Here is a 26107-nt window from a genome sequence, read left to right as displayed (position 1 = left end):
TTTCCTTTTTTTTTTTTTCTTAATGAAGAGATCCGGGCGTTATGGGCGATGCGCGTGCGCGCCTAACAGGAAAACGGCCTAGTATGGAATAAATATGGGGAACGTCTTTTTCGTACCTTGGCCGCCAAAGTTGGAGTGACAACAACAGATTGGGGAATGGAGGGATTTAAATCGACCTTGATACCGTGGCCGGCATAACACACCACTGGAATACAGGGTCTGGAGGAATTTCTGCCCAGGATAGAAAATGTAGACGAGATTCAATGCCACAATTTTCTTTCCGCGATGAAGAAGATACTCTGGTGGCCGTGAAACCGAATTGTTTGGGGATGCTTTTCTTGTTTGTGCCGATCGCGCGGCGCGGATGGTCCGAGCTTCTTTAGAACGAATTTGGTGTAATTTTTGAATGAATCTTGGCCGAGAGCAAAAAGTGCGTGTACGGAAGTGCGTGGCGTGGGTGGCCCCAGCATCCAGAGAGGAGACGAAGAGGACCGGCGCCCTTTCTTCCGGGGGAGCAGCAGCAGCGGCCCTTTTAACCCTGGCCTGCCTGTTCCACTGCTCGCGCTAAAAATACCGTTCCTCAGGCTCACTCTTCGATTTTTCTTTTTTTTCCCCATTTTCCTTTTCCTGGGTCGGACGGAAACTGCTTGGACTCTAACCTGACGGGTGGTACCTTCCAATCACTCATCCTTTCTTCCTCTACAACCTCTACAACATCCATCCCCATCCTTTACTTTTAATTAATTAACCATCCTCCATCATCACGATGACTACGCCATCTTCCTCCTCTGATCTTGTTGTTATTCGGCATCATCCACCATTTACCCACAGCCCTATCAACTGACTGGACTCGAATTATGGCAACTCCCGCCATCTCATCTTGACTAACACACACCCCCTCTTGTCTATCACTTCGGTGACGCGCTGCTGCCTCATCGTGAGGCCGTGGATGAGTCTTACTTCTCAAGTTTCGGGGTGTCAACTCAGCTGCGAACGAACCACTCCTCTCGTCGCCACCCCGCCCGGAGGCACTGCTTAAATGGTTCGCTCCCTGATTGGCCCCCCTCTGTTTTTGGCTTTTGGCGCGCGTGATTCCACCCGTCGAGTCTGCGTCAATGATGCAAAAGCCACAGATCGTATACTACTGCTTTCTCCCCCAGTATCATTTGTTGCTCAGTCGGGCTGTTGGTGTCCCCCTGACCCTGTAGACGGTAGCTCTCTAATGCGGGAGCTAGTGAGTCAGTTCTCTGACACTCATGTCATCATTCGTCTTGTGTTCCTGTTCCATGTCTTTGTTCCTTTTCCCTTTCATCATATTATCTATCTCTCTGGTCGATATCCCCCACCAAGACGCGTGATGATGATAAACAGAGCTCCAGAGATCGGGGGAGAAGGACGATTTGGCGCGCAGAGACCCATCAAAGGTATCGCCGCCGTCGGATTTCTCTGTGCTATTGCTATTTAATGGCAGTACCCCATCGGTGAGGGAGTAAATAACTTGATCTAATCTGAAAGCGCGTCGCTGATTTCCCTTGGGCGGTACTTTGCATCCATTTGATTTGCCCGTCGGAGATGAGAGGCAGATCTGCCTCTCCCTGACAGTTACCCAGTAGGCAATTAGAGGTAGAGCTAGGGAATGTATCCTTTGCCAGAGTCGGTCTAGTGCTGACCCTTCCATAACCCAGCTTGGGTTCTGGAATCTGGAATCCTATCCTACACAGTGGTCGCAAGGTAACTCGTCTGCCTTGAGTTCGTGGCGCGCAGCAGGGATGGACGATGGATGACAACCAGGGGTCCAGTCGCCGCAGTTGGCGGTGTGCCGTGCCGCCTTGAATTATCCCTATGACTTGTCCTAAACCTTAGTTCATTAGTGGTCTGCAAATGACAAAGTCTCATCTGAAACTGCACGTTCTGGACGACGATGGTGAGGCTGGACCTCCGTAGTTAGTATGGTCAGCAAGTGTTTCGTAGGGAGAATCTCATCCACATCCGCATTCCTTCCAAGCGCCAGCACCATCCGCCAGCAACCCCAGCGTAACGGAACGGGCAACCGAGCAGCAGACCAGATGATTGATGTCACCTTCCAGCCGAGATACAACACACCGAACGCAGGCGCTGGAGAAAGAGGAGCAGAAGGGCGGGGCGATGCGCCGGAAAGGCTCGGACAGGCGGTTCTTCCGCTCCGGCCCGCCTCCGGCCTCCAAATTTGGTCAAACAGGCACAGATTGTCCATCGCGACATTCACCCCGATTGTCGATTCACGGGCTTGCATTTCCGAGCGACGCCAGCAGGAATGGCTGCCACCTCCTATTGATGGCGAATTAGATCGCGTTCTTTGTCTTTGCCAGTGTGGCTGCCTACTATTCCCTTTTCTGCACGTTGACATCTTCCTTCTGGACTTATCTTTCCCTCCGCTCTAGCCTCGTCATCCCCGATGGCTGTCGCAGATCAGCCTTCGGGCTTGATGGACATCGCCAGGTAGGTCATACTTCAGCCTTGCGCTCTTTCGTCGTACATGTCTCTGGCCCGGGAACTAATCCGCCATCCAATCCAAACAGCTCTCTCACTCAAGATGAGATCCCGTTCAAGCTGCGATGCGCCATGTGCAATAAGCTTGCCGTGAACGCCTTCCGCTTACCGTGCTGCGACCAAGCGATCTGTGAACATTGTACGCATCTGTTAACGACTCCGTGTTATACTTCCGTTGCATTCTAACCAAGGTTCCGACAGGCCAGGCTTCTCTCCCCGAGACTTGCCCCGTATGCGCGCATACCCCCATCTCGCCCGATCTGTGCAAGCCGAACAAAGCGCTCCGCACCACACTGAAGGCCTTTCTGCGTACCGAAGAGAAGAAGCGTGAAAAAGAGCGACAGTCCGCAACCCCTGCGACGCCCGCAACCACCAATGGTGCAACAACCGCGGATGGCACTCCTGCTCAACTGGAGACGCCTGCGGTGCCGAGCGCCGCCGAAGTTCCAGCCTCTGAAGAAATCCCTGCGCTTAGTGGAACTGTCGATGCACCACCGGCAGAAACAGCCAATCCAGCGGACACCGGAGATGTAAATGCGCAGAACACACCAGGTGTCAGTGACGAAGCACCTACAGAGACGCAGGTCCAAGTATGTCACCCAACATAAATTGCCTGCATCTAGGCTAATATTCCATTCGCGCAGGATGACCAGTCTGCAAGTGTCCCTGCTGACACGCAGAATGATGCCGGGGATGCGGAACACGACGGATCTGGTGAAGGCAATGAAGCCGATGAAGCCAAGACCGACCAAGTCAACGATGACGAGGCGTCTCAAGGTGCCGGAGCGGGGACCATGCTGCCTAATGGTATGGGTTTCGGCATGGGCGCCGGGATGTTCCCTAACATGGCTTGGAACAACAACGGTGGTTTCAACCCTATGGCCCAATTCATGAACAATGGAATGTTCAACTTCCCTAACGCTATGGGTGAGTTCTCCCCCGTCATCTCTTGCCCCGATGCGATACTGGACTGGCGAATTAACGTGCGCGCTAGGAATGCCTGGTATGGCGATGGACCCGATGGCCGCGAATCAGGGTATGTTTGGAGGCTACGGGATGAACATGAATGGCATGAACATGGGAATGAGTTTCGACGCGGGTCAGGGGATGTACGGGGGATGGGACGGCTCACAGAACAATATGTGGAATGGAGGCCAAGATAAATTCAATCCAAATGCTTTCGCAAATGGTATGGGTCCGCAGTTTGGGGGCCCTTCTGGATTTGGCGGTTATAATATGTCTCAACCCAACGGAGTTCTTGCTCAAATGCAGCCGCAGCAGTTTCCTAGCCAAGATTATCCCAATGGCTCTTATGCCGGTCATGGCCGAGGCGCGTTCCGTGGCCGTGGCCGGGGAGGGTTTGCCGGCGGTCGCGGTGGTTTTGGAGGGCATATGCAGCCCAATCATCCTGCTAATGCTAACTATACAGACTTTCCAAACCATAATCCCCCTAGTGATGCTCAGGATGGCGTATCTGGGGACATGTCGGGAGAGCTCAGTACTGAAGCCAATAAGGAAGGTGCCGACGAGACTACCCCAAGCGGCGACGTGACTTCTGCTCAAGACGCTTCGGCGGCAGATGCTGCTGCTGCTGCTGCTCCCCCTGAAAACATGGGTGAGAACGGAGAATCCGATCCCATCAATAGAGACTCCACACAAGAGCTTCCAGGTCAGGAGGATAACCAGCTGCGTGGGATACCTACAATCGATAGTCTAGACCAAGTCCACGCCGCACAAGGCATGTCGGGTGGCCCGATGGGCATGTCTGGCCCCATGGGACCCGGCTTTGGCAGAGGTGGCTATATGCGCGGTCCTTTCCACGGCGCACGTCCTGGTGGCTTCAACGGACCCCCGTTTATGACTGGCCCTAACATGTATCCCGAGCCTCGTGGACAGGGTGTTGAAGGTGCTCCAGCAGCTCCCCGAGCGATGCGAGAGGGCCTTCCCAACACCAGCATTCTCCGGCAACGGAACTTCCCTGGACGGTCCTCGGCGACCCCCATGAGGCCTGAAGCCTCGCAAAGGTACGGATACTGTTCCACATGCAACCAACCCATTGCAAGCCCGTTTAATATTGATGTTCTCTTCTCAGTGTAACCCCAACACCCGGACAAGAGGACCCGCGCCCACAGTCCGTCCCGAGATCAAAGTCGAGAGCTAGATCGGCATCAAGGTCACGATCTCCTCCATCTCGCTCCGATAGTCGTCGCCGGTATCGCGAACGTTCTCCGAGTGTCAACCGTGGTGCAGAGGAATCTGAGCATAGGCGAGATCGGCCAAGGAGACCTCGGCGGGAGGACAAGTACGAAGAGCCATCTACTGCAGGAGATGGTCTTCGTATCCGATCCCCTTCTCTTGAATCCAGAAGGTCCACTCACCGCCGTGACAGAGAGCGGGATAGACGTAGCGGTCGCCGGTCGCATCGTTCGCATCGCCACCGTAGCTGGAGCCGCAGCCCGAGTCGCAACGGCGACTCTGCTGGACCCGATCATCTCGATTCCAAGGCCGAAGAAAAAGATTCTAGAAACAAGCCCAGCGATGCGGTAGATCGCAGTTACCGGTCCGGTAAGGATCGCTCAAGTCGTCGCGACGAGGACCGCGAGAGAGATCGAGACCGAGACCGAGATAGAGACTCCCGCCGTCGGGACCGGGACCGGGATCGCGATCGTTATCGAGAGCGTGACAGGGACCGCGACCGCGACCGCGACAGAGATCGAGACCGCCATCGAGATCGCGACAGGGAGCGTGATAGAGACCGCAAACGCTCTCGCCGCGACCGTTCTGAATCCCCCGTCAACAGTGAATACTCCTCTCGCCAGTCCCGCCGCGCCAGGCGGGACCGTGACGAGGACAAACCTTCAGCTGCATCTGCAGCAGAGCCAGAGAAAGACCCTCATACTCTGGAACGAGAGGCCCGGAATCGCGAGCGCATGCTGAAGGAGCAGCAACGTCGTGAGGCCATGCATGCAGACCGTGATGCTGGAAAGTCTTCTCGGAAGCGAGACAGCCGCGCCATGGCAGGTGGGCGTCGCTTTAGTTACAAGTACGAGGATGAAGAAAACGATGATGATCGGGCTGCGCGCGTCGAGAAGGAGCGTGAAGCAGGTCGATGGAAGTAATCACTCTCCTCCACACTCCTATTCTTTCCACAACTGTTCACCTCCCGTTTCCTCTTTCCCGCCTACCCGAACACACACAACATCTCTATATCCTACTCCCTACCATCACTCCCTCCCTCAAGAGTACTTCCATACAAGTACCATTTACTGTTTAACCCCCTATCACCCAAAGAGCTTAGAAAAAGAGAATCCCTACGGATATCCTCCTAATCTAACACCAACAAAATCCTTCTAATTCAAGCGCTCCACCATCCAACATTTCTTACATTCTCGTGTCACAAATTCTTGATTTGGGGAGGAAAGAAGAAAGAAAGCCTCCAGAAATTGCATGGCGTGCATTCGTGGTCGTTGCGGGTGGATCGCATTACTATCTATACTTGAGTGTGCAGCTGCAGCTATTTTACAGCGTTGTAGATAAGAGTACACATACTACTAGTTAGTTGTCAGGTGAAGCCGTGGAGAATGTGAGATACTAAGTTAAAACTTCCTATTCGTGTCTTTAATAATCCGTTCTGTTGCTTGTCTGTGAGGCAGTGATACTAGTAGGCTAAAACTATATATCAAGCGGACAGAACGTGGTGGTATATTTCTTGTCTACTTACTACTTACTACCCCCACTAACCAATCAACCAGCCTTGGAAAAATTCCATTCTATCCAATTTCGCCTCCATCTCAAGGAGTCTGCCATCGCTGAATCGACAACACATAACAATAAAGAGAGAGAGAGAGAGAAGACACTGGTATTCGTATTGACATTGGCATTGCAATCATGCTGCAGGTCATCAAGAATATAATAACACACAACGATGACGGCTATAGACATAGAAGGGGAGAAAGAGGGGCAGGGCTTTTGGAGCGATAAAAAGGGGTTATTGTTAGGGATAATAATAGTGGGACAAGACAGACAAGACAGAGAGACGACTAAGGAAATTCAATACAGTACATTAAAAGGATCCAAAGCTCTGGAGGCTGAAATCAGAAGGCTAGCCCAGCTTAGCCTTGAGGGACTCGATCTCGGCAGTCAGGCTCTGCATCTGCTGCGCTTGGGAGGCGATCGTCTTCGTCTGTTCGGCGATCAGGTCCTTGATTGCTCCGATCTCGCGCTGAACAGCGTCTGCTGCGACAGCAGCGCCGGTGGAGATGTCGGATGGTGCGGCAGCAGGGGTGATGACGGGGGAAGACTGAAGGATTGTTAGTTCGGGAAGGGGTATTGTTCGATGATGTAGGATTGCTTACCTTAGCAGGGCTTGCTGCCTTGGTCTTGACCTCCTCTTCCTTCTGGTGCCATGGGCTGGTCTTGATGGAAGGAGATGAGGCTTCGGGAGAGCGTGCAGGACGCTCCACGGGCTTCTGCACCTCCTCAAAGCTCGAATCCTCCTCCACGGTCTCGGCCTCTTCATCGTCGGCAAACTTAGAGACCATGGCGGCCATCGAGGCACCCTGCTCCTTCATGGACGGGGCGGGCTTGGCCACCGGCGTCGGCTCGGGGGCGGGCTCGGGGGCCTTCTTCACGGGACTGGGCTCAGCGGCCTTGGGAGCCGGCGCCGCCTCGGGCTCGGAGGCACCCATGGTGGAAGTGGGGGCGTCCTGCACTCCGGTGACCTCCTTCAGACCCTCGCCCTCGTAAAGGTTGGCCATGGAAATCTTGGGCGGGATGGCCTCCTTGCCTGCAAGCCACTCAGAGGGGCCCATAGCAGGCTTCAGACCAGTTGTAGGAGGGTAAATATCGTCCTGGAAGGTCTCCGCACGGCGGGGCACGATGAAAGAAATAGGTTCAATGTAGCTGTCGTTAACGGTCTTGAAGGCACGAGCGACTTCGTTGTCGTGAGTGTTGACTCCACGCTTGGGCATGAAAGCGATACCACGCTGGGGATCGGCAGACTTATATTCGGCAAGGTATTCGAATTTGTCGTTCTCGAGTTCGAAGTAGCGGATGTTACCATCACTAAAAATTGTCAGCCACGGCCAATACCTGGTTATCTCCGTAAACTTACCCTCTTCCAGCAAGGTGCAGACACTGAGTGCCCTCATCCCAGAAAGGCATGCATACACCGGAGATCGAGTCAAGGGTCTTGAATCCGTTGATGGGCTCCCGGGGAGCGCGGATATCCCACAGAGCCAGCTGACGGTCACTCATCTTCGAGAAACCGGTGGTTGCGATCCTGTCATGCTCACCAAGCCAGACCGAACGGCTGTTCTTGGCACCAGAGTGTCCTTGTGTCTCATGCGCGGGGCGTTCCTGACGCACATCCCAAATGCGCAGCTTCTTGTCTCGCGAGGTCGTAACCAAGAGGGAGCCGTTCGCGCTCCAGGACTGTGATTGTACAATGTCGCCCAGGTTCAGAGTCAGCTTCGGAGCGCCCGCTTCGATATCCCAGATCTTGACGGTATAATCGCCGGAGGCCGTAGCCAGGATGTTTTCGGCGGCGGGGTTGAAAAGAACGTGGCCTATCTTCCTGTGATGGCATCAGAATGCGTTCGCGAAACACGACCGTTAAAGTGGTATAAAAGTTCACTCACTTCGGATGACCAGAAAGCTTGCCAACGGGTGCAACATCTTGGATCTCATCGGGATCAAGATCAGGGCGAAGAGTGAAATTCTCCGGCACACGCCAAAGGAAGACCTATTATGCGATCAATTAGTACCAATGGACAGAGGCCCTGCAGTGGTCTGCGAATGCGATAAGAGAGATCATACCTTGCCGTCATCAGATCCAGATGCAATCAGGTCGTCGTTGAAAGGGTTCCTACTTATGTTGGTCGTGTGCTACGATCAGGATGTTCACAACAGCCACTGCTCACCAGTCGGTATCGAGGACCACGGCAGTGTGACCCCGGAAAAGAGGTATTCTCTCAGGCAGCTTCCCGCGCTCCTCCAGAGGAATAACAGCAAATGCACCTCCACCACCAGCTTCCCAGTTTACGGAGAGGTATTTGGGGTTGGCCTGGTTGTAGTGTCAGACGGACCTGGCAGGTGGTGGATTAGGGGCGGCGGCAACAACGGACGAACCTTGACGAGGTTGGTATCCCAGGCGTTCTTGGAAATACGAAGATTGTCATAGCATTGCTCCTGCGATGAGTGTGAGATAATGTCGACTCTGAGAAGGGCCCAGGGGGTTCGCAGCGCACCTTTCTCGTTGGCCGTCCGAAGACGTGTCCTACTACCTGTCAGATTGCGGGCAGCCTGTGGGGAGGGGAAGAAGATCTCACGGTATTTCGAGGAACGCACGAATCGACCAGACATGATGCTGGTAGTTAAGAGAGTCACAGGGGGAAAGAAATGACACAAAAACAAATAACAATGAAAGAAATGGAGGCAATTGGGAGAGATAAAAGGGTCTCAATGACCTTGAATGGGGGGAACGGGGAAAGCTTGTCGGTCTGAAAGCAGCCGCCGTTACGGAGCCAGTCAGGGAGAGAGAAGTGGAAGTGGGAAGTGGACACACCCGCGTGCGGGCCAGAGATGAACAAGTGTGGCTCAGCAGGAGAAGGTGTGGAAGATAAGGAAATACTGAGAAACAGAGAGCGACGGAGTTGATAATGAAGTTGCTGTAAGCGCAATCCCACAATTTGCAGTACAACCTGGTCTATCCCAGCGATACTCTGCCCAAAAATCAACCAGCGAAGTTCGTCGCAAACCAAGCAAACCAAGGATGGTATTGTGGTATTCATGACCAGCATTACGCCTAGCCCGATGGGGCAATAGCGCACCCCGCCGGGCCGGGCTGAGTCAGCCAAGTTTGTTTACCGCCCGCCGTCACTCCAGAAACGCCCACCAAAGCTGGCCGGCAATCGAACCGTCGTGATAAACTCACCTGCGCTGCCTCGACCTGCACCAAACGACTCGCTGACGGCCCGACTTGCGATGCAGTCCTGCCCCTAACAGGTCGCAGCCTGATTTGGATTTGATTGTCTGTGCTTTTGTATTTCACTTACACGCGCTTTTCTTCCCATTGTACTCTCCTGAACCCACCGATATTCGAATTGTCAGGGGTCGCGTTGACCCGCTTGTGGAAGCCATGGAGAACGACCATATGGTGAATTCCATTATCCGCGCTTGACGGGTGATGAGTGCTGATACAAAATGGCAGACGCAGTCCAGATCGTCCGCCCGTTCACGAATTCCCACTGGTCTAAGAGAGATGAATCCGGCCTCGACAAATGCCCGCTCCGGTCTTTTGCAACCCGGTACCATTGCGGGAGCCGTAACCAGCAAGTCTACGAGCCTGTCGCGTATGTGTCAGGAGCTGTGGAAGCGGAGCAGCGAACAGAAGCTGACAGTCACAGAACCCTCTCGTCCCAGAAGTACCACGCAAGCACCCGAGGTTGGCAGAGCCGGAGCCGGAGCAGCATCGTCGCGCGTCAACAGCACTACAAGAGTTCACACTCGCACTAATTCGCACTCATCCTCCACCTTGACCAGATCAGCCACCACATCCACGCGATCGAAAGGAACCATTTCCGGGGTTCCCCACGCTCGACCGCACACCAGCATGTCTCGCTCACACTCCGTCGCCAGCTCCCGAAGACCGAACGGCCATGGCATCCCTCGCCCCGCGACATCTCTGGATACGCATGATGAGGAGGACTCCGCCGCTACTGTACTTGGTAAACGAAAGGGTAGGCCCACCCCTTGCTTTGTTCGTTCTGCTGCAATTTTTCGCGCCCCATGCAATATGTCAAGCAATCGTGCTTTGCGGAAGTCGTCCAATACCAGTCCTGCGACTTTATTGTGCACTTCCCTGAAAGAGTTGGACCTGGAGCCCTCCCCCATTGACACATTGGATTCTGCCCCCTTGCCGTCACATGGTGCGCCAACTGGATCATTATCTTCGAGGATCACGGCCGTGACTACCCCAGTCAAGCCTGCGCCAAATAAGATTCTGTCTCCTAAAAAGCACTCTGCTAGGAAAAAGCCACCCCCTTTGCCGCAATTTCTTACCAAAGATTCAGCGATTGAGACGTTTAACTCTTCTACAGGTGCCGAGTGGGATCAAGAAAGCCGCGAAAAGACAATGGAAGATCTCATGAATACTTTTGTCACAAAAATGAGCCAAGCGGGGCAGGAAAGTACCGGCATGAAGGAAGCGCTTGACTTGTATAAATCCAGAGGTAAGCGAATTGTCGACAAGCACGATTCGACATCTTTGAAACTGAGTATTTTACAGTTAGCGAGCTGGAAGCTTCCCGAAAGGAGATCACCGACATGAACCTAACACTTCGCGTTGAGATGGAATCACTCAAGGTCCGTCTAGGAGCGTCGGAGGATGCCCTGAAGGATGCGCAGAGAGAGCATGAGATGGAAATTGACGAAATTGGCTCTCGTCAGCGCAGGGAACTAGAGTCCGTGCGGTTCGATGGTAGAAGGGAGTTGGAATCATTGGCCTCGCAATATCAAGAGGAGATCCGCGAACTAAAGCGACGGTTCGAGCATGAAATGGAAGACGAAAGAGCTGCTCGGCTTCGGGAGATCAGTCAGATGACCTCACAGACGGCCATTGACACGCAAAAGTCGAACATGGAGCTTGATAAGAAAGAACGGGAAATCGCGACGCTTCGCGATGACATGCAAGCTCTGCGGGCGGAACTTGAACGTGAGCGCAAGAGCAACCGGGATCTTCGCCAGAACCTGGACACAGCCAGTTCCAACAGTGTGACGTTGGAATCTTCTGTTCGCGCGCTCAAGGCAAGAATCGAATTCCTCGAATCTGGACGAGAGGAGCAATCTCAGGCCTTTGAGCGCTTGAACCAGCAGATGATGGATGCGTTGGCCGAGACTAACGCTACGAAGGACAAGCTGAGGAAGGAAGAGACCCTAAGAAGGAAACTTCACAATCAGGTGCAAGAACTCAAAGGCAACATTCGCGTCTTCTGCCGTGTTCGCCCATCGCTGCCTTCTGATCCTGCCACTGGCTCGGCTCAGATAGAGTATCCCGACGAGGCGGAAGACAGCAAGGAAATTGCCGTGCTGGGCCCAGAAGAGAAGAGCAGCCTTGGTACAATCACAAGAAAAAACAGCAACTTTTCATTCGATCGTGTTTTCGGACCGTCAACGCAGAATGCCGAAGTCTTCGATGAGATCAGCCAACTAGTCCAAAGCGCCCTGGACGGATACAACGTGTGCATTTTCTGTTACGGTCAGACTGGTAGTGGAAAGACGTATACGATGTCTTCGCTCGACGGTATGATTCCTCGTGCAGTGCACCAGATCTATGAGACAGCCACGGGCCTGGAAGAGAAGGGCTGGCGGTACACTATGGAGGGCAACTTCGTTGAAGTGTACAACGAGAATCTGAACGACCTCCTTGGTAACCCTGAAGAGTTGGACAAGAAGAAGCTGGAAATCCGCCACGACATGCAAAGAGGGAAGACGATCATCACGGATGTCACTACTGTCCGGTTGGAGTCTCCTGAGATGGTTGAGACAATCCTAAAGCGGGCCGCCTCCAACCGCTCTGTGGCAGCTACCAAGGCCAACGAGCGATCCTCCCGGTCTCACTCGGTCTTCATTCTCAAGTTGATCGGTGAGAATGACATTACTGGCGAACGCAGCGAAGGAACCCTCAACTTGGTTGACTTGGCCGGTAGTGAACGTCTGAGCCACAGTGGTGCAACTGGCGAACGCTTGAAAGAGACGCAAAACATTAACCGCAGCTTGAGCTGTCTGGGTGATGTTATCGCTGCCCTTGGACAGGGCAAGGAGGGCGGACACATTCCCTACAGGAACAGCAAGGTTCGTATTGTTCGACCCAACCATTTGGCCGCGCAATGACTGACTTGTATGCAGCTTACATATCTCCTCCAATTCTCACTGGGAGGTAACTCCAAGACCCTCATGTTTGTCATGGTCAGCCCGCTGCAGGCACATTTGGCGGAGACGTTGACCAGTCTCAAATTTGCGACCAAGGTACATAATACGCATATTGGGACGGCCAAACGGCAAGCGCGCGTTCGTGATTCTTAATCTATGATACCTTTTGATTTTCTGTTCTGGGTGGCCTTTATGATCCAGGCCTTGGCAGGGGTGTTTGGGAGTTACTTTTCCTCTCTTGGGAGTGAGATATCAACCTGTTTTGTTTATACCTGTGGATATTGTTGGCTTGATTTGATGCCGATTCTCTTTTGTCAGCAGTTGAATCCGTTCGGATACATGTGAATGGATTGCGTACATACATTTCTTATATGCTGTTGTTGGTCACTAGTTTAAGTCCTCCTAAGAACAGTCTGAATCGAAGCAGACCTCGTCTATCTCTAAGTTACCCTCTCCTACTAGTGAGCATTGATGCCGCAAAGATCAAATATTCCTGCAGTTTCATACTACTTACTATCTAGCTCCTCCCTAACAAAGATCATATATGAGGTAGAAGGCAACTCAAGGGAAAACCGCATACTATATAAACCCTACCAGTCACAAAACATTATTACTACTTCCACCACATCTCATCTCCTCTTCTAATTAGCGCAACCTCATCTCACCCCTCACGGATGCAGGCAGGCAGGCTACTAAGTCTACCTCTACGACCTTCTCGGCTACGGATATTCCCAACGACCCTGGATCCCATCCATCGACACATTCGCCTCAATGCAAATGCCATGAAGAATGTCTTCTGAAAAGAGAATCGGGGTTGGGAGTTGTGCGCGTCATCGTGCTTGATATTGGCGGGGCTATTGTGCAACCGGCTGCATTTTGCGGCTTCGGGGATGGTGGTGGTTCTAGGGTTGTTGTGCTGTCGTTGACGCTGGTAGGGGTAGAAAGGTATCACGGTAGGGATATCGGAGGAGAGAGGAGGTAGTTGAGAGATTGGAGATGGGGTACTTCGTTCGAAGTCTGTTTCTATTCGAGGAAGGTCGTTGGATGCCGTTGCTCGGGAGGAAAATTTTCTGTTTATGGGCTTGTTTTAGATCTCGTATGACTGGCGAAATTTCTCTAGTTGTTTGGACGAGAGGCATTTTGTTAGATGTTAAGGATAGGCATGGGGATATTCCCGTTGTGTTGGTTTGGGGTGGAGGGGCGTTATAAGTTGCAGAAGAGGTTTCAGGAGTCGAAGCTAGAGGCTTTGATTAATGTGAATGTGGGATAGACTAGAGGGGGTTGCGAGAAAAATACTGAAGGACTTCATTGGATTAGAATTAGCATAAAAGTAGAACACATGGTGTCTTTGTCCGGATGTGGTGATGGTGGAGGTTGGTTCACGGGATGGGAAGGAGTTCAAAGCAAAGAACGGGTGCAACTTATGCCCCGGACCAGACACTGCCAATGTCTGGCGATCTTGACCAAGTTGAAAGACCTTGCGAAGCTATCATCGATGCAGTGGCTCTGTTTCGGCTATCCCTAGACGAACCTGGCAGAGATAACTATGTTCAGATACCCTGGTCGATGACTACCACTCGACTACAATAAGTTGGAACTTGATGTATGTCCTTCATTATCCTCACTTGCTGTTATAAGTCTCCCATAGCTCTGTGAACGGTAGAGTGCGTGTAACAAAGTTCCGCTAAGACTCGCTCCCGGAGCTTATTTCTACAAACTCTCCTACAATGTTGTATTACATGGCTCAGCCACGTTAGGCAGAAGCTTTCAGATGTATACTTTGACTATTGCTTAGCTCAATGCTTGCAGTGTTGAAATGACAATCATGCCTCTTATGGTCGGGACTAGGCTGTACCACTCGGCTATTTATGGCATCCATCACAGCTACCAGACTTGGGATCGTAAAAACGGGTCCAACAATCCCGTGCTAATTTCAGGGACTGACAATGGATGGATTTCTTTGACATCTGTGGCGGGCATGACCCACTGTTATAAGTAGAGATTCCCACGGCAAACACAGCATTACTAGAATCACTGGGAAATACTGGGAATCACCCTACCGCATCTCCCTACTCGAGACTCACCACCATGGCATCAGCAACGCAAGCTGATGCAGACTACGACATGCTATCCACTCAGCCCAGACGGACTTCGAAGCGTGTGATAGCCTCATACCTGCTCGATTGGGCATTCATCATGTTCGAACAACCCTACCACATTCCCATCATTTTCATAAACTCACCACTAACACACCCTCACACAAACCAGTATCCTCGTGGTCACAGGTGGAATCCTCTACAAAATCACCGGCTCCGAACACGTGTTCTCCCTCGACGATGCGAACATCTCCTACCCCCTCAAATCCGATACCGTCTCCATCACAACCGTCGGAATCGTCTGCTGCGTCGTTCCCGCCCTCCTCATCGCAGCCATCTGCCTCCTCACTCCCCTCCCCTGGCATCGTCGCCTCTGGGAATGGCACGCCGGATGGCTAGGCCTAGCCTTGAGTCTAGCGGGTGCATTCTTCCTCACCTCTGGCCTGAAAGACGTAGTGGGTAAACCACGACCGGATCTCCTGGCCCGCTGCCAACCCGATTTAACCAATCTCACCACCTACGCTGTGGGTGGACTGGGTCTCCAGCGCGCAGAGTCACCAGTTATGGTCACATCGGCTATTTGCCAGAACCCCGACGCGACTGTCATCAAAGCCGGGTTCGCTGCTTTTCCGTCCGGTCATTCTTCCTTCTCATGGGCAGGTCTGCTTTATCTGTCGCTATGGATGGGTGCGAAGTTTGCGGTGTCTGTTCCTGTCCGCTCTACAGCTCTGAGCGCTGCGGGAAGAGATAAGAAGACAGACTCGTCATTCAGCAGGGCGTCGGCGATAGCAGCTCCGCCGTTGTATCTTCTTGTGCTTATTGCCATTCCTGTTGGTGGTGCGTTATATATCTGTGCGTCGCGGTATATGGACTACATGCACGCTGGGTGGGATATCCTGGGAGGCAGTTTGATTGGGATTGTGTTTGCTATATTAGGGTTTATGTGGTATCATGCTCCTGCAGGATTGGCATATGGTGGATGGGCTTGGGGGTCAAGACAGAGCGATGGAGCATTTGGGGCTGGCTTTGGAGATGGTTTATGTGCTGGTAGTGGGAGTAGGAATAAGGAAGGTAGTAGAGATGGGTATCAAGATTTGGAGCTTGGTGCTATGCATGCCTCGCAAGGAGTGATACGGGATGCCTAGCCCGTAGCTAGAGTGGTTTATTTGGTTTATCTATGTATTTCTGTTCTTTTTCCTTGAATTGTATTTTAGTTCTGGCCTTGTCAATACAAACGGTGAACGGGTGACGCGGCTCCAAAGATAGAGTGGATTCATCCAGAACCACCAAATCGCCTAAATGTCCCAGAACAAGCATCGCTACTCCATTCTCCACGGAGAATCGAAGTAACTAACAAACTAAACGAGTTAACTAAACCAACAAGGCAACCTGTCTCGAGAGCACCTCAACTCAGGGACGGGCTTAGTGAGACCCACCCGCAGATCTTACCGAGGAGATAACTAAATTTGTGTGCCGTGGGCCCGGACCCGTGGAAAATCTCCCTGAACCACAATACTCAATCCCCGGTTTCGTGCAATGAGAGTGTTAGCATATGGCACGTGGACAAGAAAAGGCCCCATGGCAATCTACCAAGTGTACTTTTTCCAACAAGATTCTGATGGGGGGATACCCGAGGTATTTGATTGATCTTGGTCGTGTTTCAAGGAACTTCATACAGGTGGCCATGGTACTTTGGGGGTGGAATTAGTTCGGGCGTCCGAACTTCCGAATCCTTTGGGAAGGATGGATGGGTTGGGGCTTGCAGGTGGTGGTGGTGATGCAACGAAGCCGTGCATGAAAAGATGGAAGGGGTGGAGGGTACACCATAAATATGAGAAAACTGTGGCTCATGAATGATGATGTTTAATTGCTTGGGGTGGTTAGAATCCTTGCTATTACTGTCTGGGGGTGCGTACCAAAATCGGTTCTAGTAGGTTGTGGTTCTCTGCTTGAAGTGATATGCTGGAAAGCGCACATACACACCATATAGATGAACGCCAGTTCTAGTATGAGTACGATGGGGCTAATAGAAAGGACGAGAGCAGCAAGAGCATTCTAATCTATTCATAACACGCTTATTACAAACAATGCTTAACGCGTAATCATTCAACATAGCCCGTACACCTGGCAATAACAGACTTCCTCATCCGGGCAACTAAGCCGAGGTCAGCATCACTCTACTGTCAGCAAACGTCTAACTCACTAGACAGATTCTTTGCCAAAGATGATATGCCACAGATACTCCATAACCCTTCCGCTGTGGGCATCATCCAACGGCGTATCAATCACCCACTGCCGGATCTTAATATAATCCTCACGTGGTCTCTGAAGCACCTGCTCCCGAGATACTGCAAACTGCGCACAACATGCTGCCGCAACCGTGTCGGGGATTTCAATGGCGCGCTTTTCACTTCCAAGCGCGATATCAGTCCGATTGCGCGGCGGTGTGCTGGTGCCTTCGAATACCTCTGTGAAGATATCACGGGTTACATGGTGGTAGATGGCCTTGCAGCCTGGGTTTAGGTTACACCGTAGATTGACATAGCCATTCTGCTGCACAAAGTCCAGTTGTAAGGCTCTTATAGACCACGCATTATCATGCAAAGGCGCATCAACATGCCATGCTCGGAGAAAGCCTGAGCGATGCGAATGGACAAAGGCCATGGTAGAAGGGAGCCTATCATAGTGCTCTATAATGTATGTTAGGTAAGCCATAGATTCATGGCCCTTGTTAAGGGGTGTTGTGAGTTGTCGCCCATCCGCTGCAACTTCTCGCGATGGGTTGACGATGTAGATAGCTCGTTGCCAGCTTCGTATGGTTAGTGTACAGTCTATAGTGATGGTGAGTTTCATACTACCTACTCAGGTAGTTCTTGCTCAATCCAGTTTGTCTGTTCATTCTGCAGCTTCGCAGCCACAATTACCTTGTCGCCCGTCCGGACTGGAGGAGAAGGTATCCTCTCTAGATCAGCCCGATCGAGTATGAACCAATCAAATATGTACTCTTGCGCGCGATACTGATCGCACAGATCTTCGAGGTGGCTGGCCAGCAGCGTCAATGGGATGAGGAATAATAAACAAATACATAGTTGAAAGCGCGATGGCCTTCTCATGGTGAGTGGCAGGTAACAACCAGGGACAGTGACATCGCAGCAAGTTCACACTCTCTCCATATGTAGGATTGTCACGCACTTCTTAATGTCATCTGTAACGTATGGCAGGTTATGGGTTAGGTGTCTTAATCTGGTGTTGATGAAACAGTTACATACCTTAGGTCCGCAGCATACCTGCATTGCGGTGGGTTTGGAATGCGCGGAAATGGCATCTCAGTGCCACTGGTTGGACCACACAATTGAATTATCATTTGGTATGCCCCCAGAACTATTGAGTCTACAAGGTTTTCTCGGAACATTCTACTGCGAGTCGTCAAATTCAGGGTTGACTACTGGTGCCGGGGAGGCAAGTGGCCGCGTCAGCCGATGTTTACCCATGCATCCAAGCGCAATACGGACTCATTTGGCCCACTTGTATTGTACCACCAAGACACTACAAAGGCTTAGCCGTAGCCAAGTTTGGATATTTCCGAGGCTTGTGAGCCGTTTCGCCGAAAGCCTGATCTTTGAAGGCTGCTATTTTCCCAAACTGCAGAGTAAATGCAGGCTCTAGTTCGCTTAATTGTCGGGTACAAACGACTATCAGAATGCTCAGGAATTGAGAGAAGAGCCCGGTGGTGAAGTTCGGACGGCTGTGTCTGCGCTCCGCAGCCACATGTCTCTGACAGAGGCCTATGATATACATGATAGTACTTCACTCCCGCAACATCGAGGCGAACGGTTAGCAGATAAGACCAAACATTAATTGAAGGAAAGTAAGAAGAACACCGCCTGCCTCCTTTCCCTCGGTCGGCCCCACTGGCTGAAAAAGCTTGTCTCTGGTCTATCTAAGCTTCTAACCTGCAATACCTGGAGACTGGCTCTTCGTCAAGAGCTGCGTAAACACGACCTGGGACCGTTTCCAATGCTTGGTGCATGGCTCTATGCGATAGTTGTGGCTCTGGGTGTAATCTTCCCCGTAGTGCTTATGCCCGGCGGTCTCCTAAGCCACGTCCGGTTTAGGGCGAAGCTACTCAAATAAGCGACAGAGTTGGTATCGACTTGTGTAGTTCCTTGATCTCGTGCTGAATTGCCCCTTTCCTCTCCCAATACTTCACCGAGAACTTTTTCCATCTCTTCGTCTTCTACCTGATGAGGTATGTTTGGTTGGATGTTCTACCAATGAAGGCGAGTCAAACGCACCCGTGCAATAACCGACTGACAAATCCGGATCCACATTTGTCATAGAAACTTCTACTTCTTTGCCCTTTAAAGAGGCATCAACATTGCATTTACCCGGCACAAGTGGCCGCCACCCTGTGCCGAGTCCTGTTATCAGATTCTGCTGGTTCGGGGCGGGCCTTTATATACATCTGTCCCAAACCCCAATTCTCTTTCTTGTCTTTGGCCTAACTTGAAATCTTATCATAAAGCTGGCTACTATCACACACTCTGTTACCAATTTTAGTCGGATGTTCGGACCACCGAGAATCAATCGCCCCCAATCTCCATCACTGTCATTGGTGCTTGGCTGGATGGCTGGGCTGTACCCATCATCCCGCAGCGAGAAAAATAGCAGATGGCACAATGGCCACCCCGATCGTAATGGAAAGATCAGCTGTAAGTTTCTTGTGTTGTGAGGTGCATACCCACTCGGTGAAAGATTTACTTTCAATGTGGTTCTGTTTTTCTACTGGGAGCAGCTGGTGGCTTGCTTCCTCGATGGCTAACATTCGCTTCTGCAATTATCAAGTGCGATCTGTGCCACTCAAGGAAGGTGCGTTATCCTATGAAAATTAATCGCTCTGCTTGGCCTCTTCTCATTGACCCTCATCTAACACACTCGCCTACATAGGTGAAATGTGACCGGCTGGACCCTTGTATGAACTGCGTGGACGCCCGCGCGGAGTGTCGGCGAACCCGGCCCAGACGCAGTATGCGTCCCAGGGTTTCCCGGTAAGTCGGTCTAAACTCAATGTGTTCGGTCATCTCTGGGGTTTCGGATTGTAACGCCCAGTCCAGAATTGCCGGACTGTCGGAGAGGCTATCGACTCTTGAGCATGTTGTTTCCTACCCTCCAAGTGCTGCAGCGACCTCTTCACAGAGCCACGGTCCATCTCAGGCTGGGGAATCAAACAGTACCAGAATTGATCAGCCCATATCGTCTCATGTCCCGGAATCTGTTATTCGGCGGGATTCGAATTCTGCTAAAGGGAATACCCCTTCTCAGAGAGTCTCCGAGTCTCCAGTTGTGAACGAGGACACGCCCCTTCAGCAAGTCACCGAAGCACGACGATTAATCCAACAGGAACTGCAGCATAGGAATCACCTATCTCTCCAGAGACGGACAGTTCTGGAGAACGCTCTATCGCTGGTCAATAAGATATCCGCATCTTCCACAGAGCCTAAGCTTGTCAGTGGGAACCAGAGAAGGGCAGATGATCATGACACACCTGTATGCGAAGAATTTCCATTGGAAGTCTACCTTATGATGTCTAAGGGTTCGTGTTATTGGAAGTTAGAGCAAGTCAGGTGGACTCTGACATCGCATAGATATATCACATCAGCACTCCGCTCAGAGACACTTCTATTGGCCCGACCACATATCGATCAAATGTCTAGAGCATATGAGCCTCTCGCTTGCAGAGGGCAACCTAGATCGGCAGACATCTCTGCATTATCGGGTATGCGTCTACACTAAAGCTCTGTTCTTTCTCGCCCGTGTGCCGCAGCAACGCTTGGGCGGGCGGCTCCGCACACACGTCAGAAAGACCCAAGAGAAATATGCGTCGGCGGCTTTGCAGGCATTGGATCAGATAAATTTCGTTGGTACACACTCTATCACTCTGGTACAGGCCTTGCTATCCGGTGTATGTTACCCTTCCTATCGCTCGAACAGAAGTTGACCAAGACTCCACTTTAGGCGCTCCTGCACCAAATGCGGGGATATCCAACTCGAGGCTGGATGCTCACGGCATTCGCTTCGCAGATCCTTGTTGCCATGAACTATCATACAATCAGAGACGGTACCCCAGTCCGTTGTCAGGAGGATCAAGATGCTCGTTTCTGTCTTTTTTCTTGCTTCTACCTTGACAAGATGCTGGGCATGCTTCTCCTTCGTCCTCCTTCATTGCCAAGGCTGAAAATAAACCCAGTATCACTAATCCCAATGGAGGATGGTACTCCTCTAAGTATGATTGTTAAGACGATGATTGAGTTTGCCCAGATCCAAGAGGCTGTAATGGAGGTAGTTCACGGAAAACATGGCCTCAGTGATGCCAGCGACCCGGACATAACCCTGTGCACAATCATACAAAAGCTCATTTCGTTGCGAAGTGTGATTGACGAGGTACGTTGTCCATCCATCCTCGAACATCCTCATCGCTTTCCGACCGTAATCTAACGGTTCTATAAGCGATGCCGCAATTCGAGTCCTGCTTTACAGGTGGAATGGATTGCCACTGAGTTCCGATATCACGCTATCTTAACAACGCTGCTGCATCTTAGCCCTAAGGTGCAAGCCGAGCCTCCAGCTCGCGAAGAGTGTCTATCACAAGCGCGCCACGCCCTGAAAGCTCTCGACCGTTTACAAAAAGTTCTCAACGAGGACGATGGCTTCGTTGGTACCTATTCGATGTTTCTATCATGGTTAGTATACCATCCTCACTCCATCTTGACATCATTCTAACAGGGTTATTTACTAGGACGGTCCTCTTCTATCCCACGACTCCCTTTTACATTTTATTCTGCAATGTAGTCGGTACATCTAATACGGAAGACTACCAATTGATGCAGGGAACGACTCAAGGGCTGCATCGATTCGTTGACACCAATCCATCCTTTTCCAAATTATACCACTTATTCACCGCGTTCCTCAACTTATGCAGTCCGCTTATGGAAGGAGTGGACAGCATTAACACGGTGGTTACGCCACCAGACACGACCAACATGTCTACGATTTTATCAAATGCTGCACCAGAAGGGGTAATGCCCCCGGTGAATGCTAATAATTACGTATATGATGACGCAGTTCGCCTCGGGATCGTCGATAATGGGAGTATAGATCCCACTGTGATTTCGTCGTGGAACAACACGCAGATGTGGGAGTTATTTGGCGTGCAGTCTTCGCTGGAGTGGGTAGATTCTGAGGTTTCTCACGCCATGCCGGAGTATCAATAGTTTTAACAATCCTAATGTGGATATGGAGGGTTCACTTTGACTGCTTTACCTTCCTGGATGTTCTCATGTCTTCACACTAACTTCGGGCGTATCCTTTAATGTACAATATGAGTCACGATGCCATTCAGTTCCTTTGTTCACTCTGTACATAGCATATGCATTATTCACATGTATCTGAGATTGTTTGCCCTACTACCTTACACTCAACACTCAACACTCAACAACCCCCCCTCCGACTATCTTTTCCAGATATCTGCGTGTATGCACCCATAATACAACCATGGAACCCAAACCCAAACCACCTTACAAAGCTTCCTCTGCGAGAAGCATCAGGCTGATCACAATGATGGCGAAGTTTTCCATATGGTGGCCTTTAAGCGTATTATAAGGGCCAAAAGTTTGCATTCTCATATGGGTATCTGGTGTTGCGAGCCCGATCTTGGGGTTCAAGTATCCCTGGTAGTCGGGAGAGCATGACGCGAATGTCACATATAGTTCGTGCCTGTCTCCAGATAGTAGAGCGAGACTACTCACCATCATACCACCGAATTAGTACAGACGCAGCCAAACATAACCGTTGGGAAAACATTGACTTACTGTCCCTTGAGATCAGGACGGGGCGAGTCTCCATTCTGGATCCAGCCAACAAGCTCTGCGGCTTCTTGCATCACGATCTCTTCGTATTTTCGCGACCGAACCCTTCTTTTTGCTTCTACTATGTAAAGAACAGCCTGATTCGTCTTTGATCGTAGTCCGCCGTCTGTTATCGCGGTGTACGACGCTTTACGGAATCGCGGCGAGAAGCGGAGGTGATCGACGGTCCAATCCGACTTGATGTTCGGAATCAGGTGCGAAATCTCCTTCAAGAGCAGAATGAGCGCCGTGTTGACGCTTGTTTCGTCGTCAGCATCTGGCAGCTTGTCGTCATCGTCAACATATGTCGGGTCGTCATCTTCACTGGAAACCATAGTCTGATCATCGAATATGGAGCGGGACATCGAATCTGATTCTGAGTCGTATGAAGAGCGACCCCGTTTGAGCACATCGGCAACTTTACGCCCGAGACTTCGTCCAATCGTCTTTTTTCCGGTGCTCAAGTTTTCTTGTCTAGCCCCAGTTGCTTCTCTGGTTCCACCAGGTCTTGACTTTTGGCTCTTCTCAAGAGTCGACACGCCCTTGACTGTCACGACTTGCTCTTGAGTATCACGCGTCGGTTTGAACGCCCCGGGCCAAGCCACACTAGACGGACTCAGACCTGACACTGTTTGCACGCCCTGTAAAAGAGCAAGGTACCTCCGGAACTCGGCGGACTGGTTGACTATATCCTTGGCCCGGTCCAAAGTCTGGTCTAACCCGAATTCGTGCGCATGTTTGAGGAACTTGCTGTGACGGAGAATGGGTGGAGAAAACGCGCGAAACATGACATACTGACGTTGGTTTATGTCTGAACCAGATCCCAACTGCCCAGGCTCTATCTCATGGATAGTCTTCGAACCGAGGCCGTCTTTGGCTAGCAGGCTCTTCAATTGTTCCAAATGTTTTGGAATCTTGAACCCGGAAACACGTAGCTCTCCTTTAGCAACCTTAGGCACCTTAGACGCCTTTCGTCTCTCTGTCATACTTGTCTGGTGTCCGGTGGAAAGCGGACGCGTCAGGTCAGGGTGGTTGGTGAGGGTCAACGCGTTGAAAAATGAAGAAGTTCTGCAGCAAAGCTTCTCAGGGAGAAGTAAATTACTGTATACAAAGGTTTGGTAACACTGGTAATGAACGGAAACACTGGTTTGCATTCACTACTAGTACCTCAGTCGAAACCATGGTTGTGAGAGCCACTCCGCTTCTTCCTGCATAACACACATTCTATCTCATTTGTAAGTCATAGACAAGGGGCAAAACCTCTATTTAAGTTTCGATTTTCCTCCAAAAGTCGTCCTCCTGTTTCTCACAAGTTCATTTCAGAAAATCGTGCCCGAAATGTCACTTCGGAACCTGTTTGGCACGTTGAGGCGTTCGAGGGAGAGAAGGCAGGAGAACGATGAGACCTCCAAAGAAGCGCGGAAGGAGATTCTGAATAACCTTCGAGAAGTGCACCGGTCTGTCAAGGCTTTTCCGCTAACCAGCCTCACCAACGTACACGCCGCCCGGTACAACATCAGGTGCGATGACCTCACGCTGCGCACCGACGGCGGCTCCTCGGCTACGACACAGACGTATTTTAAGCCTTGGCCGTTGGAAAAGCTCGAGCAGTTTCCCCTTGATCTTGACAACCCGGATACCAGCAGCAACGTCCGAAGCGACGAGGCGTGCTTTGCAGAACTCGATAAAGAGAAATCGCGTGAAACGACCGCCGAGAGCGATCCAGATGGTGACGACTCTGGGCTCCTCCTGTCCAGTGTATTCCTCTGTCAATTTACATATTACGCAAGGAAGACCACGGAGGCTGGAGCTACGCTCGGTGATCTGTCGGGCTGGTTCGGAAGGTCAGTTCACCTCTGCGCACATACGCAAATCTGCCATGATAGCTGTGCATACTGACAAGCACCCACCCGCCAGGTCCTTCAATAATACCATAATCAGGGAACGTTATATGAACATGGCCATGTTCACAGACCCAGGTAACAATCCTCTGGCCTCACCACCTCTCAGGTTTGAAGATGCTTGGTATCCGCACCGGCCACTGGGCCAGGAACTTCCTCACATAAACCTGGTCGTAACTCTTGAGGGAGTGTGCGATGATAACATCCTCCGTTCTGAACTGCTTGTTTTACTCGGCGTCATGAGGACCCGTCTTGGGAGGGTAGAGCTGAAAGACCACTCCGTGGCCCCGGTGAGTTGACTTTCCCCAGCTTCCTCTTCAATCATCCCATCTAACAATAGACATAACCCAGGTTCTCTTGACATCATGCACAGACAATCTAAAGGCGAGGATTCTAATCGCTTACTTCAATGGTAAGAAGTTGATAGTACTGAAGAGCGCTCTCCACGATTTCTCTACTCCAGAGGCGAGGGAGAGGAACTTCCCACTTTTCCTATTGTATATGTGCAGTCAGGCCGTGGGGGATACCAAGGCGCTGCCAGTACCGATGGCTACGGAGGAGCAGGTTACTGCTTAGTTAGGGGCCAGGATGCTTGCAATACTGCTCAGTGCGCTGGGCACTGGGTTGCCGATGGTTAGCCAGATAGGGAATAATGAAACTATCTTATTGATTGGGTGTGCTGTGCGTATTTTCCTCCACTTGACGTAAACAAGGTGCTGTCCAGTATGATGCGGCCTTTGAGGCAGCGGGCTCCAACTAGGTCCATTGCTGCGCATATGTTGCAGTACCAGAAGATAAGAGAGAAATAAATGCAGTGTGATCAGCCATTACGGTTATAACTATATCAGCAGACGTAAGTCCACCGATCATCTGACCTATCTGGAGTAGACGGGGGATGTCCGGGACCAGGTTGGAGTCGCAGCCATTCCCGAAACTATATTAGTAGAATTCTCATTAGACTTCAAAAGATCATGAACTGCTTGGAGACATACCTTACCCTGGGTCTCATATCCCGATTCCAGAAAACCGAACAAACTTTCCCTGGACTATCTTGCCCAGCTGTGTACTTCCAAATAAAATAGTGCCCGTTATAAAATTTAAATCAATAGTTTCCAGGATACTAAGAAGAGGGCTCCTTACCTCTCCGTGAACCAACAGGCACATTCCACGAATACTCCGCTGGAGGCATGAATAGACAATGTTACATATACCTGACCCTTAGAGACAAATCCAAGGGACTCAGGAGTGGTCAGGCTGCTGTACAATTGAAGCCACACCCCTATATTATAGCCGTGATAATAGTAACATGCCCTTGCTAAGCAATCGACAGAATAATCATCAACGAATAATGTGTATTTGAGATAAGCTAGCAAAATGGATGAGATGAAATGAGTATAACCTACATAGTAGTTGGCGCTTGCTGGAATGTACAGGTACACATGAAATTCTCAAAAACCTTCGACGTTATTCTTCCTCAAAATCAGTATGAAGCCACCAATCCTGATGTAAGTCCCTTGGTGTGCTTTGTTCTCGTGGATCCCATTTGATCATCCTTCGGACAGACTCGATAAACATTATTTTATCATGGCCTTTGGTCTTGCCGAAAGTATTCTCGAAAATAAAACTCGACGAGTCGATAGTTGGGCCGGCAATTCTCCCTGAAGAAGCTGTACCATACTGATGAAGAGTGGTAATCTTCCAGCAAATAAAGACTGAACAGTCGCCCCTGAAGCTGCCTTGGAAAATC

At 51.1% G+C, this 26107-nt stretch overlaps 12 protein-coding genes across 12 annotated transcripts; 8 read left to right on the top strand and 4 right to left on the bottom strand.

Annotated features, from left to right (window-relative positions):
- Positions 1-62: 62 nt before the first annotated feature.
- Positions 63-936, bottom strand: An02g01230 (hypothetical protein; the record flags this gene model as incomplete). Its single annotated transcript, XM_059746056.1, has 4 exons — positions 63-231; positions 299-564; positions 674-728; positions 896-936. 4 exons carry the CDS (start codon positions 934-936, stop codon positions 63-65), a joined length of 531 nt encoding a protein of 176 aa, XP_059605996.1.
- A 1498-nt stretch (positions 937-2434) lies between these two features.
- On the top strand, positions 2435-5648 carry An02g01220 (uncharacterized protein; the record flags this gene model as incomplete). Its single annotated transcript, XM_059746055.1, has 6 exons — positions 2435-2478; positions 2559-2668; positions 2731-3119; positions 3174-3456; positions 3524-4553; positions 4622-5648. The coding sequence occupies 6 exons, from the start codon at positions 2435-2437 to the stop codon at positions 5646-5648; spliced, it is 2883 nt and encodes a 960-aa protein (XP_059605995.1).
- Positions 5649-6631: 983 nt separating this feature from the next.
- On the bottom strand, positions 6632-8892 carry An02g01210 (uncharacterized protein; the record flags this gene model as incomplete). Its single annotated transcript, XM_059746054.1, has 7 exons — positions 6632-6829; positions 6885-7593; positions 7643-8104; positions 8169-8272; positions 8347-8395; positions 8451-8593; positions 8659-8892. The coding sequence occupies 7 exons, from the start codon at positions 8890-8892 to the stop codon at positions 6632-6634; spliced, it is 1899 nt and encodes a 632-aa protein (XP_059605994.1).
- Positions 8893-9667: 775 nt separating this feature from the next.
- An02g01200 (uncharacterized protein) lies at positions 9668-12612 on the top strand (the record flags this gene model as incomplete). Its single annotated transcript, XM_001399222.3, has 6 exons — positions 9668-9685; positions 9740-9881; positions 9936-10268; positions 10629-10760; positions 10817-12381; positions 12436-12612. 6 exons carry the CDS (start codon positions 9668-9670, stop codon positions 12610-12612), a joined length of 2367 nt encoding a protein of 788 aa, XP_001399259.3.
- A 318-nt stretch (positions 12613-12930) lies between these two features.
- An02g01190 (hypothetical protein) lies at positions 12931-14458 on the top strand (the record flags this gene model as incomplete). The annotated part of the gene is made up of 6 exons (XM_059746053.1): positions 12931-12957; positions 13109-13404; positions 13551-13644; positions 13730-13832; positions 14014-14062; positions 14269-14458. The coding sequence occupies 6 exons, from the start codon at positions 12931-12933 to the stop codon at positions 14456-14458; spliced, it is 759 nt and encodes a 252-aa protein (XP_059605993.1).
- Positions 14459-14583: 125 nt separating this feature from the next.
- On the top strand, positions 14584-15700 carry An02g01180 (uncharacterized protein; the record flags this gene model as incomplete). Its single annotated transcript, XM_001399220.3, has 2 exons — positions 14584-14657; positions 14728-15700. The coding sequence occupies 2 exons, from the start codon at positions 14584-14586 to the stop codon at positions 15698-15700; spliced, it is 1047 nt and encodes a 348-aa protein (XP_001399257.3).
- Positions 15701-16107: 407 nt separating this feature from the next.
- An02g01170 (hypothetical protein) lies at positions 16108-16353 on the top strand (the record flags this gene model as incomplete). Its single annotated transcript, XM_059746052.1, has 2 exons — positions 16108-16242; positions 16321-16353. The coding sequence occupies 2 exons, from the start codon at positions 16108-16110 to the stop codon at positions 16351-16353; spliced, it is 168 nt and encodes a 55-aa protein (XP_059605992.1).
- A 308-nt stretch (positions 16354-16661) lies between these two features.
- An02g01160 (uncharacterized protein) lies at positions 16662-17668 on the bottom strand (the record flags this gene model as incomplete). Its single annotated transcript, XM_001399218.1, has 3 exons — positions 16662-16710; positions 16759-17364; positions 17418-17668. 3 exons carry the CDS (start codon positions 17666-17668, stop codon positions 16662-16664), a joined length of 906 nt encoding a protein of 301 aa, XP_001399255.1.
- A 205-nt stretch (positions 17669-17873) lies between these two features.
- Positions 17874-18861, top strand: An02g01150 (hypothetical protein; the record flags this gene model as incomplete). The annotated part of the gene is made up of 4 exons (XM_059746050.1): positions 17874-18026; positions 18255-18388; positions 18524-18659; positions 18718-18861. 4 exons carry the CDS (start codon positions 17874-17876, stop codon positions 18859-18861), a joined length of 567 nt encoding a protein of 188 aa, XP_059605991.1.
- Positions 18862-19234: 373 nt separating this feature from the next.
- Positions 19235-21826, top strand: An02g01140 (uncharacterized protein; the record flags this gene model as incomplete). The annotated part of the gene is made up of 8 exons (XM_059746049.1): positions 19235-19267; positions 19311-19424; positions 19503-19603; positions 19670-20148; positions 20201-20517; positions 20571-20996; positions 21063-21295; positions 21352-21826. The coding sequence occupies 8 exons, from the start codon at positions 19235-19237 to the stop codon at positions 21824-21826; spliced, it is 2178 nt and encodes a 725-aa protein (XP_059605990.1).
- A 303-nt stretch (positions 21827-22129) lies between these two features.
- Positions 22130-23445, bottom strand: An02g01130 (uncharacterized protein; the record flags this gene model as incomplete). The annotated part of the gene is made up of 2 exons (XM_001399215.1): positions 22130-22328; positions 22424-23445. 2 exons carry the CDS (start codon positions 23443-23445, stop codon positions 22130-22132), a joined length of 1221 nt encoding a protein of 406 aa, XP_001399252.1.
- Positions 23446-23797: 352 nt separating this feature from the next.
- Positions 23798-26054, top strand: An02g01120 (uncharacterized protein; the record flags this gene model as incomplete). Its single annotated transcript, XM_059746048.1, has 7 exons — positions 23798-24303; positions 24401-24650; positions 24712-24772; positions 24874-24993; positions 25185-25213; positions 25794-25865; positions 26001-26054. The coding sequence occupies 7 exons, from the start codon at positions 23798-23800 to the stop codon at positions 26052-26054; spliced, it is 1092 nt and encodes a 363-aa protein (XP_059605989.1).
- Positions 26055-26107: the final 53 nt, after the last annotated feature.

This window comes from Aspergillus niger (assembly GCF_000002855.4).
Source record: "Aspergillus niger supercontig An02".
Taxonomy (NCBI): domain Eukaryota; kingdom Fungi; phylum Ascomycota; class Eurotiomycetes; order Eurotiales; family Aspergillaceae; genus Aspergillus; species Aspergillus niger.
The sequence above is the reverse complement of the archived record's forward strand: the minus strand, read 5'-3'. Positions and strand labels throughout refer to the sequence as shown.